This window comes from Anneissia japonica, unplaced genomic scaffold (genome assembly GCF_011630105.1).
Source record: "Anneissia japonica isolate Jap-2015-1 unplaced genomic scaffold, ASM1163010v1 scaffold2707_len876726_cov182, whole genome shotgun sequence".
NCBI lineage: Eukaryota > Metazoa > Echinodermata > Crinoidea > Comatulida > Comatulidae > Anneissia > Anneissia japonica.
In genome coordinates this window covers 249,728-261,930 of record NW_022723260.1, presented here as the reverse complement: position 1 = coordinate 261,930, position 12,203 = coordinate 249,728, and the positions used below count along the sequence as shown (strand labels likewise).

The following is a 12,203-nucleotide window of genomic DNA, read 5'->3' as shown; positions in this document are numbered from 1 at the left end:
TCTTTGTTTAAATTACATCTCGAATGAATTTAACACTGTCCACACTATCAACTTTTCTGTGAACAATACCTGTGATATGCCCATATATGGTTGTGATATGCCCATATATGGTTGTGATATGCCCATATATGGTTGTGATATGCCCATATATTGTTGTGATATGCCCATATATGGTTGTGATATGCCCATATATGGTTGTGATATGCCCATATATGGTTGTGATATGCCCATATATTGTTGTGATATGCCCATATATGGTTGTGACATGAAGTCATGCCCATATATGGGCAAGTAACACATATTTGTTACATTAAACTTGATAAGTTGGACAGAGCTTAATATACTATAGGCATAAATTTGTAAGGTAATACTACACAAATCAGTGATGGTTAGTTTAGTAGCGAGATACTTAGCTGGATCTCTTCCTGAAGTGAGGTCAGAGGTTTAGAATGAGGATAATAGTATGGTGGCATCAGGACTGATAGGTTCATTAATTTTCAAATGGTATTTCTGCTGAGAGAATTTATTATGAGAACCGACTCTATATGTAAATATTTTGCGGGTATAAAATAAGTATGTCAGAATTATAAACTTGTTGAATTCAGCTTGCTTTTCCCAAGAAATCTCAAATTATATAACCAAAGCAATGTACAGTGTAACTCCCAATGCTGAAGTGACCTTAACATTAGCACGCTATATAATAATCCTAATACATTACTTCACAATGTGGGAAGTTTTTCACCTGTAAAGAGTAACTTTTCACTTTTATGAATAATTGGGAACAGAAGCAATGATTCTTCACTGGGAGTCTAAGCGAGCTTTGTCTCGTCTTTGAACGTAGTTTTTGTTCGAAAGTAATCTGTGAATATTTTTCTAAAGAAGTAACAGACCTTTTAGCTGGTGTATATGTAAAATAAGTGTAAGAAAGTTTTTTTCTGGTTGAGTGCAGAGATCTGTAATGTAGGATGATTGTATAATGAAATATGTACAGTTTAATGAAATACCTAAATGCATGGTCTCGGTTAAATGTAGAAGCAAAAGTATTTTGGTTCAGAATAAATCAATTCAAATACAGATAGTTTGTAGATTTAATTACTTTTTAATTATTTTCGAGAGTCAATGCTGGCAAGAAGACGAATAGAACTTAACTTTCAACCCAAGGAGAGATTGTTAGTTACACACTCCCTTATAGAGAAATGGGGATAGAAGTATACCATGCTAGACAGTGAAATGGATGGTGAGCCTTAAAGACCTGAACTCCAACATCTGCCAAGACATCCTATGGGAATGCTACAAGACATTATATATCTACATGCTTATCTTTGTGAACTACCGTATTAAATAATAGTCAAGACTCATGGTCAGCACCCACTTTGCTAATATCTAAAGAGATTGGCGTTGAGTTAAAGTGAGTACCGAATGAGAAGCAATTTCCGCCGCCACCTAATATTACAAGTTTGCGTTCTTCCTCGTAAAGCTCACTTGAGATCTTGAAAAGCATTATAGGTTTTTCAGGATTTTCAGCCTGTAAAAGAAAAAATTAAAGTAAAAGTGAATAAGAGTCTAATTTTCAATTACATAATATAATACCAGGGTTATTACCTCAAAACAGAGTGTGTACCTTCAAAATTTATCTGAGATGTCAATATTTACGTATCAACCTCAGTTTACAACTTTTTAAAGTTATTTCTGCTTATTGGTCAAATTAACTTTTTACATATTTAAGGACTGGGTGCTTACCATTAATGAATAGTTACAGACGGAGCCAGATAGGAGACTGATTGAAGTTACACCAAAAGTAACTGGAGATAAACTCAAACCACCAACTAGCAACAACAAATCCTTGACAACGTGACTGGTATGCGAGTACCTGATATTTAATAAGGAAAAATGTCATGATGAAATTCAGTTCATGTAATTGTATACCTGGATAACCATAGCATTTTCTTTTGTGCACAGTATTTGAAACCGATGAATTTTAAATACCTTGGTTGAATATCTGGCGACGTCTTCAATGTATGCCAGGACCAATCAGCAGTATCCATGATAATCACGCCATCAATGGTATTAGCATCATCATCTAATCCTCCAGTTAGTATGACATTACTGCCCCAGGTACAGCACGAGTGGGAGTGTCTTGGAGTAGGGCCAGGTTGGACCAAAGCCACCTACAGAAAGCAAATTTCAGATATTAGAATTGGACTGGTAAGCAATCAAGCTAATGAATCATAAGGGATACAGACCTTCAACTTCAAGCAGCCTACACCCACACCACACTGTACATGTGATAACTGCTTGCAGTTCAACAATAATCATTTACCAATAGTTTTTTTATCAGGAAGCCAATGTATGTGCAATGACCTATGTGCTTGCCCTCAGACACGGGGAGGTTTCTACACCTCCCTATCACCAAATATACACAGGTGACAAAAGTCTCCCGGAAAAGAGACAGCCTCCCACACTCCCGCAAGCAAGCAAGAATCTCCCGGAAAACAACGAATCTCCCACATATTCATAATATTTGCATGTTTTTACAGTACTACTATTATTATTAACTGTCTCACTCAAGTCATTGCCAATCAGTATCACCACGTGCAGCAAAATATAAAGTACCGCAGTCGTGTCGTCACGACGCCAGGTGGCGCCTTCTGCTGTCAAAAACGTTGGTTACCGTTCATCACGCCTTAATGACTCCATAGGCTTTCTGGAATAGGCATTTTAAAATCTAATATTTTACCATCAAAATGTACTAAAAACACAAAAGCATGCATTATATTAGTTATCGAACAAACATTTAATCATCAATTTAAATTTACAAAGAAAAACTAAGATACAACATCTTAATAATTACGTTAGAAATTGGGATCAATGGTTTGTCAGAGGGGAAAATGGCATCCGGTTGAACGTATTTTGCAACGATAGCAACGGAGTAGTATTATGTGGTATTGTGACGTAACACTGTAGTACTCTATAATTAAATATGTTAAGAAAGCTCATTTAGCAAGATCTCCCGGAAGGGATTTCTTCCTACTTAGGACCCCTGTATACACATCCTGCTATCTTTCAACAGGGCTAACAGACTTACTTCAGACCACTGTTTGCTCTCCACGTCCATCAGCCATAGATCACCAAACACTTCATTTGTTGACCTTCCCCCGTAAACCACAACCTGCTGGTGTCCACCCCTATCAACTATGGTTGCTGATTGTCGCCAGCGTGGTTGAGGTTCCACAGTGCACTGTAGCCTCTGGCAGGTGTAGGTCACACCATGTTCATCAATTTCAAAGTTTAGAAGGCAAGAATCATTCAATGGTTTGGCTGGTGACATACGGCCACCAAAAACCAGCAATTGATTGTCTGCCAGTCTTGTCATGGTGTGATGCATACGAGGAACTATAAAAATCGGAATCAAATTAAATGTGTTATAAAACTAGCATAGCAGCCCATCAATGTTTGATACATGAAACTTTTCTACCTCCATGTTTGTTATGCAAGACTAAAATCAAAACTAGCTTCCAATGATGGCTATATAATACAATTAGTATTTTTTTTTCAAACACAACAAATATATACCAAACGCATCTGCGTCTTGACTCTTGACTTCAATAATGTTTTCTGAATCAGTGTCGATAATTTCAACTTGTGAGATTTTTGTGTGACCACCAGATGTAACTCCAAATCCTCCAGTGAGTACAATCTTGGTTGATCCCAATTGTGAGCTACAGTGCCCATACCGCTGTATATTTCCCCCTGGATTGCATTGGTAAGCTGAACATGGTATAGAGTGTACGTCTTTGTCTGTATTTTCTTCTTTTTCCTCTTTACATTTTTCGTCTTTAACTTTTAGAGAAGAAAGCAATCAAAATTCGATTAGCAAAATTAGTCTTTCCAACATTCAATATATTCATTTCAGATTTTGTTAAAGTTTTGATATGAACTCGAAATATTACACCTTTTACAAACAGTGGGGTACATGTGATGCCAGGCCAGCTTCAGAGAACAGTCCTCAGTTTTACTGTCTACATTATAAGCTAGAAAAACACTAAAATATTATATAAAATATTAAATTGCTCATTTAATGGATCGCTTTAATATTTCTTCCAATGAGACATAGGAAAAAAACTGTTAGGGTTTTACTGATTTACAAATTTTTTACTTTAGAAATTCTTAAATTGATTAGCAGTCAATTTAAAGTATGCAAAGAGAATATAAATTATTTGTGTCAAATATGACAAAGAGAAATATTTCTTCCTAATTTCATTTCAAAGCAAGTTTATCACAAAAATTTAAAACAAAGGTAGGAATAGAGCTAACAATAAGAATGAAAACCTTGTTTAATTTGTGGTTTGAGTTCCTGGCAAGTTCCATTGAATGCACAGCAAATCATGTAATGAGAACACTTGCAATGAAATTCCTGTTAAGACAGAAAAATAATGATTTTTATATACCTGAATAGTGTGCAAGTTATTTCCACGCTAGTAGACATCGCCATCAAAGAGAAGGGTGTCTGATTTAAAAGTTGACTCTTATAAAATTAAAGTGGTACTGCTAGTAATAGGGAGTTTTTGATTGCACGTGGCAGGACGTAGAATGTAATGACGTCACTAAGTCATCTGTGCATGCGAGAACGTTAAGTTCTCCTCATCGCGTGAATTCTACAACCCAATTTGACCAAATCCAATTTGTGTAGAGAATGTAGGAAGGTCAAGCATAAGTAAATCCATTCTAGTGTCACGTCCTCGCACAAATTGAAAGCTTTAATAATACACCACTTTGTAGTTTTGTGCATGTCAAATGTTAAAGGTCAAGCAATCATTCAGTATATGTACTGTTTGAGCATTTTATGTATATTCATTAATTACAGATATTTGAAGATTGGTTGCAGTATTTGGCTACTATAAGTAATAACACTTAAAAAAAAAGAAGCAAAATAACACTTTAAAAAAAAGCAAAAATAATATCTGTATGATTGTTTATAGACCTTCAACATTAAGCCGGGCACTTACTGAGCCCAACGGTCATTGGATGCATCGGACGACGATTGTACGACCGTCGTACAATGACGCAATGAGTTCCCGGCCTTATCATGCCATGTGATGGCTTATACTGATTGTTAATTGTTATTGCCATTTTTTCGGAGTATAACAAATCCAGATCCAGGTTGTTCCACTTGTAGCCAAATAGCCTAAAATGTAACAACATTGATGTAGTATGTATTACAGACTTGAGGTGAAAGAATGGTACTGTACTTCATTAAGATCACTTACTTCATATTCATCAAATAATTCTAAATCTGCTGCCCTTCTTGTTTCGTCTTGAGGTAAAATGTTGCAGTATAATTCATTCATATCAATGCATACACAGCTAGCCCACCCCTAAAATATCACAAATTTATTTCTATTAATATATTTGGTAACATTACATGTAGCGTCATACAGCATGACCTTGATTATTAAAACAAAATTCAATATATTTTTATTTTATTTTATTTTAATATATTAAGTTTTTCACAAGTTATATGGGGTTCAACATGTAAACAAGTAAAAATGAATTACCGTATCTATTCGAATACAGTAAATGCCCCACATTGAATAAATTCCCCCTCCCCACTTCAAATAAATGCCTCCTCTAGAGCCTCACTTCAAATAAACACCTCCCTAAATTAAATGCCCCAATGCCTTTATTTTTTTTCTTGAATAAACGCTGCACACCCCCACCCCCCCAGATGACTCTAGACAAATCTAATGGAAGCAACATTATTCTCAACACAAGTTTTCACAATCATTCAGTAACACACTGTGTTGTACTGTGGTTCTATATTTACAGTGAAATTACTGGGCGTTTATTTGAGTATATCGTATTAAATAAATGCCTCCCTCGAATAAACGCCAGCAGGGTGTATATCCAAAGCGCCCCTGGGCGTTTATCAAAATAGACACGGTATGTCAGCATTGGATAACCAAAATAAATGTCAACGCTAAACACCCTAGTAATTGTTCCTACCAGTTCACAGTATCTCTTCACTTGATGTTTAGGTGTTGGGAACTTCTCTATACTCTTCAAAGGGGAACCAATTCTCTTGAAATGCCCACACCTAAATCAAAAAAATATTGTGATTATAAATTTGTCATAAAAGTGTAAGTGCACTCTCAGAGAAAAAAAGTTTTAAAAATACAGTAGTATTTTAATACCTCATTTTGTCATGTATTGGTCATCTTGACCCAGCATTTGCTTTATTGAATAAAACGATATATAACAACGTAATTGAAAAAGACTTGATAATTAATGGCTCTTGTTCAGAATGCATTACATGAGTTTACTTGCAAAAATTAATCAGGCAATGTAATCATAAATAAGATGAAATGCTTTTTTATCATAAACAAATTATTTGAAAATTTCCTGACTTACATCACTTTACCAAAGGCATCATAAGGGTAGATTTGCTCATATGATGCAAACATGGCATCTGGAAAGGTTTCTGCAACCCATTGAATCACTGGATTAGAGCTATAAAAAGATATTGTTGATAAGATGTATGAACTTCTATTTTGATATATTCCAATAGAGTACTACAGTGTTGCGTCACAATACCACGTGATATTACTCCATTGCTATCGGCGACAAAATGCGTTCAATTGGACCCATTGTCTCCACTGACACCATTGATCCTAATTTCTAACGTAATTATTAAGATGTTGTATCTTAATTTTTCTTTATAAATTTTAATTGATGATTAAATGTGTGTTCAATAACTAATATAATGCGAGCTTTTGTGTTTTTAGTACATTTTGATGGTAAATTATTAGGTTTTAAAATGCCTATTCCAGGAAGCCTATTCTGAACCATTAAGAATATGAAGTCATTCAGGTGTAATGAGCAGTAACCAACGTCTGGTTGACAACAGAGGGCGCCACCTGGTGTTGTAACGACATGACTGCGGTACTCTATGCATTGCTGTAGCTTATCTTTACTGACATTTATATTTCCAATACAAGACACATTATTAAATATTTGAGAAAGATACCTTTTAGATCCCATGTATGTAATAACACATTCTGATAAAACTAATGTTGGAAGCTGATAATCAATACCACAATGCATCAGGCAAGATGTCAATTTAGCTACTTGTTTCAGGTCACACCCTATAATGTGATAACCAGGTGAAGAATATACAGGACAGACATCTGAGTAAATAAGATAAAAGAAAATTTAATAATATTGCTATATTTACAAACATCTATTACATATTATACCCTTATATTTTCATACAAAAAATTCACCTTTAAGTTTATGAATTGTATCTGGTATCTTAAGCTCATCTTTAAGTACTTGGTTTAATTGATGATGATGCTGTATCAGTGCAACCTTCCTACGGACAACGTCTGGGAAGTCAACCTCCACAAACCTGGTGGTCTCTAGCAAACCCTCAGATTTTAACCGGAAGAATGCAGAATCAAATCCTGCACCGAGAGAAATAACCTAATGCAATGCAAATAATTAAAATTTGGTTAAATTTTAATTTCATCCAAGTTTTTATTTTACATAAGTTTCAAAATATTGATATATTTAAATTATTGACTTATATTCTGATATTTCATTGATAATATATTTAAGGTAATTTTACCTCCAGTCATTGGATAAAGAATAATCACAAACAATGTGTATCAAACACATGATTTGGTTAAATATTGATTTTTATTATTTGTAACAGTTTTCTATCATTAAAATATTTTTATGCTACTTTTTATAGTTATTCATTTTTTTTTATGAACATTCATTTATGTGCAATAAAAGTGATTGTAAATAGAACAAAAATAAACAAGGTATTGCAAAGACATGACCCTACCTGGTTTTCAGTGCCGTTACACCAAGCAAAGAAATATTTAAAAATGTGGTCCACTGCCTTAGCTCTGATATAGTATCCTTTATTGATTAACGAGGATCTTCTTGATTGCTTAGCAACAAAATGACACACAAAGTCATCATGGAAGTAACCACGGGTAACCATTGAGCATTTGCTTACTATGCTACTATCATTTGTGCCCTGAACCTGTATGAAAAAAAAGTAAATGAGAAAAATATATAATTATATTATATTTATTAGAAAGTGTTGTCCATTTTATAACACATCTTACAAGAGAGTTGTCTTGCATATATTTATTATCACAGACTGTACAATATTTTCAGCCTTTTGTATCTACATACAGTATATTACTGTTTGGTCTCTCTTTGTCAAGCTCTCTATCTTGTGTGGCCTTCCCTCTAATTAATTTCTTATTTCTTTAAGAGATTTAGGCTTTTTAAATTTGGCCTTTTATGCACGTTGCAAGTTTCCCAATGCTCTCTTTTATATATAGAATTTCATTGGCATGGACATAATGATATATTATATCTCATTATTTCAGTGGTCATGTTGTGATCAACAATACTAATTTTTAAAATTCATAATAAATTGATGAAAGTTTGGCATACTGCTGTGTCACTTCGTGACTTTGATGTCTTTTGTATATCTTGAGGCATTTTTGTTGTTTGATTCCCTTTGTCCTTTTGTCCTGCTCTTGTTTCGTAGTCAGATAATCATTCTTGCCAGCCTTCCTAATTGAATAAAATAATATTTAAAAATGTAAAATATAACTTGCCAAATCCCACAGCATTTGGTCTAATATTATATATAAAATCACTTTATTCCAAAGGAAAACATACAAAACCTAGGTTGTAACCTTATACAAGCTAGCAAGGTAAATGAACAGAAAACAATTACAAAAGCAAATGACACAGGGCCCTACTAGAATACTATATAGAAAAACAAATAGGCCTATATGCCTAGCCTACTACAAATATAACCATTTCAATATCTAAAATTAATCACATGTCATTGATTGTCGGTGTCTTTATTTACGATTAGTCCATGATTAAGAAGAAATATGTCAGACTCATCTACCCATGCAAAGCCTTAATTCTAGGCATAGGCCTACCTGGCTACAAATTCAGATAATCTTCCACTGCGAGATGTAGTTTGTCCGGCTTTAAGATAAAAACAAACACGCATTAAAACTAGCCTAGCAGCCTAGCCTAGAACGGAGGCTGAATAGAATTGACGCACATCATGCATTAGGCTTAGGTCATATTTATAAATATTCAATACATAATCAACAATTGAATTAGGGCGCAATTGGTCAAATGTTAAACAATGCCTTTACAAACAAAACCCTAAATTGTCAGTACTTCTTACACAGAAATTCCTTCCTATACCACGTATGTTGGCCTGATGACGTAATGGGGGAAAACAGGAAACCCAATAATCTCTCACGATGATTGGTCGACAGTGATTCCTTGGCGATACCGTACTGTAAATTTTTACTGCGAAGATGAGGAGACCAAAATCTAGTTTTATATATTTAAAGACTAATTTCAAAAGTTAAAAAAATTTGACACTGAATAATAATAATGATAAGATGATGATGGTGGTGATGATGTTTTTATTCCTCTCACATGTGCAAAATTCTCTCTAGCGCCCCCACAGCAATAGCCACCATGCACTGTAATGTCACTCCAAAAATTGACAAAACCATTTTATTCTACGTTTCGGCGCTTTTATTTAAGCATTGTTGTACAGTGGCGGATCCAGGGGAGGGGGTGGTTCAAGGGGTTCGGACAAACCCCCTCTGTGAAGAAATGCAACAAAATACAAGAGTCCTGGTTTACAAAAAGCATGCTAATACCAAGGCAGGTTGGAAGATCAGACAAATAAATTATACACAGTTTTTGGTTCGCTGTCGTAAAAATTTATGTACGAAAGTGAGTTCTTCAGTCCTATCGGTTCATCGATCCATTGAAGAAAGACTACATATCTAACTACTCAATGTTGTTGGAATATAATAATATATTGCCTGTCTTCGATTTTTTCCCTCTATGATAGGCCTAAAGAATGAGATAAAATTCTACCTGACCTTTTTTAAAGAGGGGAAAATCTTGAATTTTGAAGAATTTAAAGGTCATTCAAATAATCCTCATTAGCCAGGAAAGCTCATTTCCAGCCATCTAGGAATCAAAATTTTCCCGAGGAAGAACCCCCGTACCCCCTTTCATTTTGGGGATTTTTTCTTTTTAATCCTGGATCGGCCCTGCGTTCACAGGGAGCGATTTGTAGTACGACGCAGTGAGTGCCCGGCACTGTTATTCTTTCTTAAATGATCATAAATATTACAATTTTTCATGGGACCTCATTTATGCAAAATGTGTTTAATTGTTAATCAGTTTACTATGTATGTATTTTTATTTATTGCACAGGATTTACTGATTATTTTTGGTATTAGAGGTTTATAAAAAGATCCTGTTTCTGGTGCTTTCTAAAAAGGAGTCGACGTTAAGGTGAATAAAACTCGAAAAAAGAAACTGTTCCAAAGGCATGTTTGCATAAATTTTTATATCATTTGAAACATCTTACTTAAATCTATTATGCCGTGTATGATGATGGTTATCAGGCATACAGATTTCAAGAAAAATACATAAACAACGTGGTGTCCCTGTGCATTTTTGCATACGTATTTGTGACATAGTTTTATGTACTTATTAAAACATTGATACAAACTAAATTTGTCAGTTATTTTATTAGAAACCAATGTCAGTAAAATCTTAGGTAAGCATGTGGTTAAGATATACTGGCCAATAATAAAAATGTTTATCTAGCCAGATAAAAAAAAACCACTAAAAATGGTGAGTTTGCCTCAAGAAATATCATAGGAGTGAGTATTTGCCCTATCTGTCGTGTTATTGTACCAAATACTCAGGTATATACTGCTTGGAGTATCTGCACATACTTATATGGGGAGCAACACTGCCTCGATGGGATAATTGGTATACAGATTCTGCACGAAATTCTTCTAGGAATTAATTTGGATTTTCACCGAGGCTTGTAGAGAACCTTGATGTTTCTCTGTTGAATTTATATTATTTACAAAAAAAACAAACAAACAAACAAACAAACAAATACATGATACCACTTTTCTCTGTCGACGCAATGTTGCTCCTTTTGCAGTGCACGGGTAGTAGAGCCCTGGGCTTACCCTGGGGCGGAAGGTGCTGATGCTCAACATACTGCCTTTGAGTATCTGCGCATACTTATATGGGGAGCAACACTGCCTCGATGGGATAATTAGTATACGGATTTTGCTTGAAATTCTTCTGGGAATTAATATGGATTTTGTTTATTTTTGTGGTGTAATTATGCACCCCCTTTCATTTTGGGTTTTTGGAAAAAATTTGAACTCCCCTCTTTTAAATCCTGGATCCACCCTGGTTGTATTACCGGTATGTATTATTCCTCGTGATGCTCATGGCCTTGTAAATTTTTGGAGTGTGACAACATACTATAATATGTAGGCCTATTAAACTCAGTGCACATCCTAATGCACTGCACTGTACCATAAAATACATGTACACTATATGATAATGAATTTAAAACAATCTTACCTACTTGGGCTATGTACATGTATTGGAAAGTGTAGCTTATATATTTTTTTGTATTGGTTATATGAGATACAGGTGCGTATAAGTCAGCACAAGCTAGCCCCAAATGCAGGTGTTTGATCCCCTTGCGAGACGCTCAATTACCACTCATTTAAATAGTTCTCAGGAGACAATAATATGACTTGCAAATGGTGTATATTTAACTTGGAGCACACCAAAATGGCAAAGCATATTTCTGCTTTATATCTCCTTGATTCTTTGTTGGATTTAATGCAAAAATATAGCGTATCATATTTTTTTTCTTTCCTCGTGGTTTCGGGTCGTTCATAGATCATAGAAAATGTTCGAATTAACTCCCCCCCTCAAAACCCTTCTCAGCAATAAATGCCCAGGGCGATTATTTGAATGACGGTAACTCATTTTTTTAAAATCTTTTATGTAATTATTTGTTTAATGCACTAACATTTTATATTTGCAGTATCCCACCTTTTATGATTTATTTATCTTATTTTCATGATTATTATTATATTGACAATATAGATGATAATAATTATGTGATTTATCCTAAGGCCTATTACTATTTTATTTTATGATAATCAGTAAAATTATGTTGGGCAAACAAATAAATATGACAAATAAAGAATGTAAGTAAAACATGAGTAAACACATTTATAGGTCCGAACTACTATAATAAGGTATCAGCAATTTAAAGCCAATGCCTATCTGTTTCAATC

At 34.4% G+C, this 12,203-nt stretch overlaps 1 protein-coding gene across 3 annotated transcripts; it reads right to left on the bottom strand.

The window, feature by feature from the left end:
• Window positions 1-261: 261 nt before the first annotated feature.
• LOC117112131 (tRNA wybutosine-synthesizing protein 4-like) lies at window positions 262-9,279 on the bottom strand. 3 transcript variants are annotated; one of them, XM_033255184.1, is made up of 15 exons: window positions 9,233-9,279; window positions 8,976-9,024; window positions 8,473-8,595; window positions 7,847-8,050; window positions 7,281-7,479; window positions 7,025-7,184; window positions 6,409-6,507; window positions 6,004-6,094; window positions 5,268-5,375; window positions 4,330-4,414; window positions 3,574-3,840; window positions 3,086-3,393; window positions 1,987-2,168; window positions 1,741-1,870; window positions 262-1,525 (listed from the first exon to the last, which is right to left on the bottom strand). In XM_033255184.1, the coding sequence occupies exons 3-15, from the start codon at window positions 8,518-8,520 to the stop codon at window positions 1,349-1,351; spliced, it is 2,058 nt and encodes a 685-aa protein (XP_033111075.1). In that variant the 5' UTR covers window positions 8,521-8,595; window positions 8,976-9,024; window positions 9,233-9,279; the 3' UTR covers window positions 262-1,348. The 3 variants fall into 3 exon arrangements, with proteins under 3 accessions (XP_033111075.1, XP_033111076.1, XP_033111077.1); XM_033255185.1 differs by having other exon boundaries at window positions 9,226-9,266; XM_033255186.1 differs by lacking the exon at window positions 8,976-9,024 and having other exon boundaries at window positions 9,233-9,259.
• Window positions 9,280-12,203: the final 2,924 nt, after the last annotated feature.

Bases quoted from the DNA above. Each gene is read 5' to 3' on its own strand.
- LOC117112131 (XM_033255184.1), bottom strand. From the start codon at position 8,520: ATGCCTCAAGATATACAAAAGACATCAAAGTCACGAAGTGACACAGCA. The intron at 1,871-1,986 runs GTATTTAAAATT...ATTAAATATCAG, and splicing joins TCGCCAGATATTCAACCAAG to GTACTCGCATACCAGTCACG. The intron at 1,526-1,740 runs GTAAGCACCCAG...TTTCTTTTACAG, and splicing joins TCTGTAACTATTCATTAATG to GCTGAAAATCCTGAAAAACC.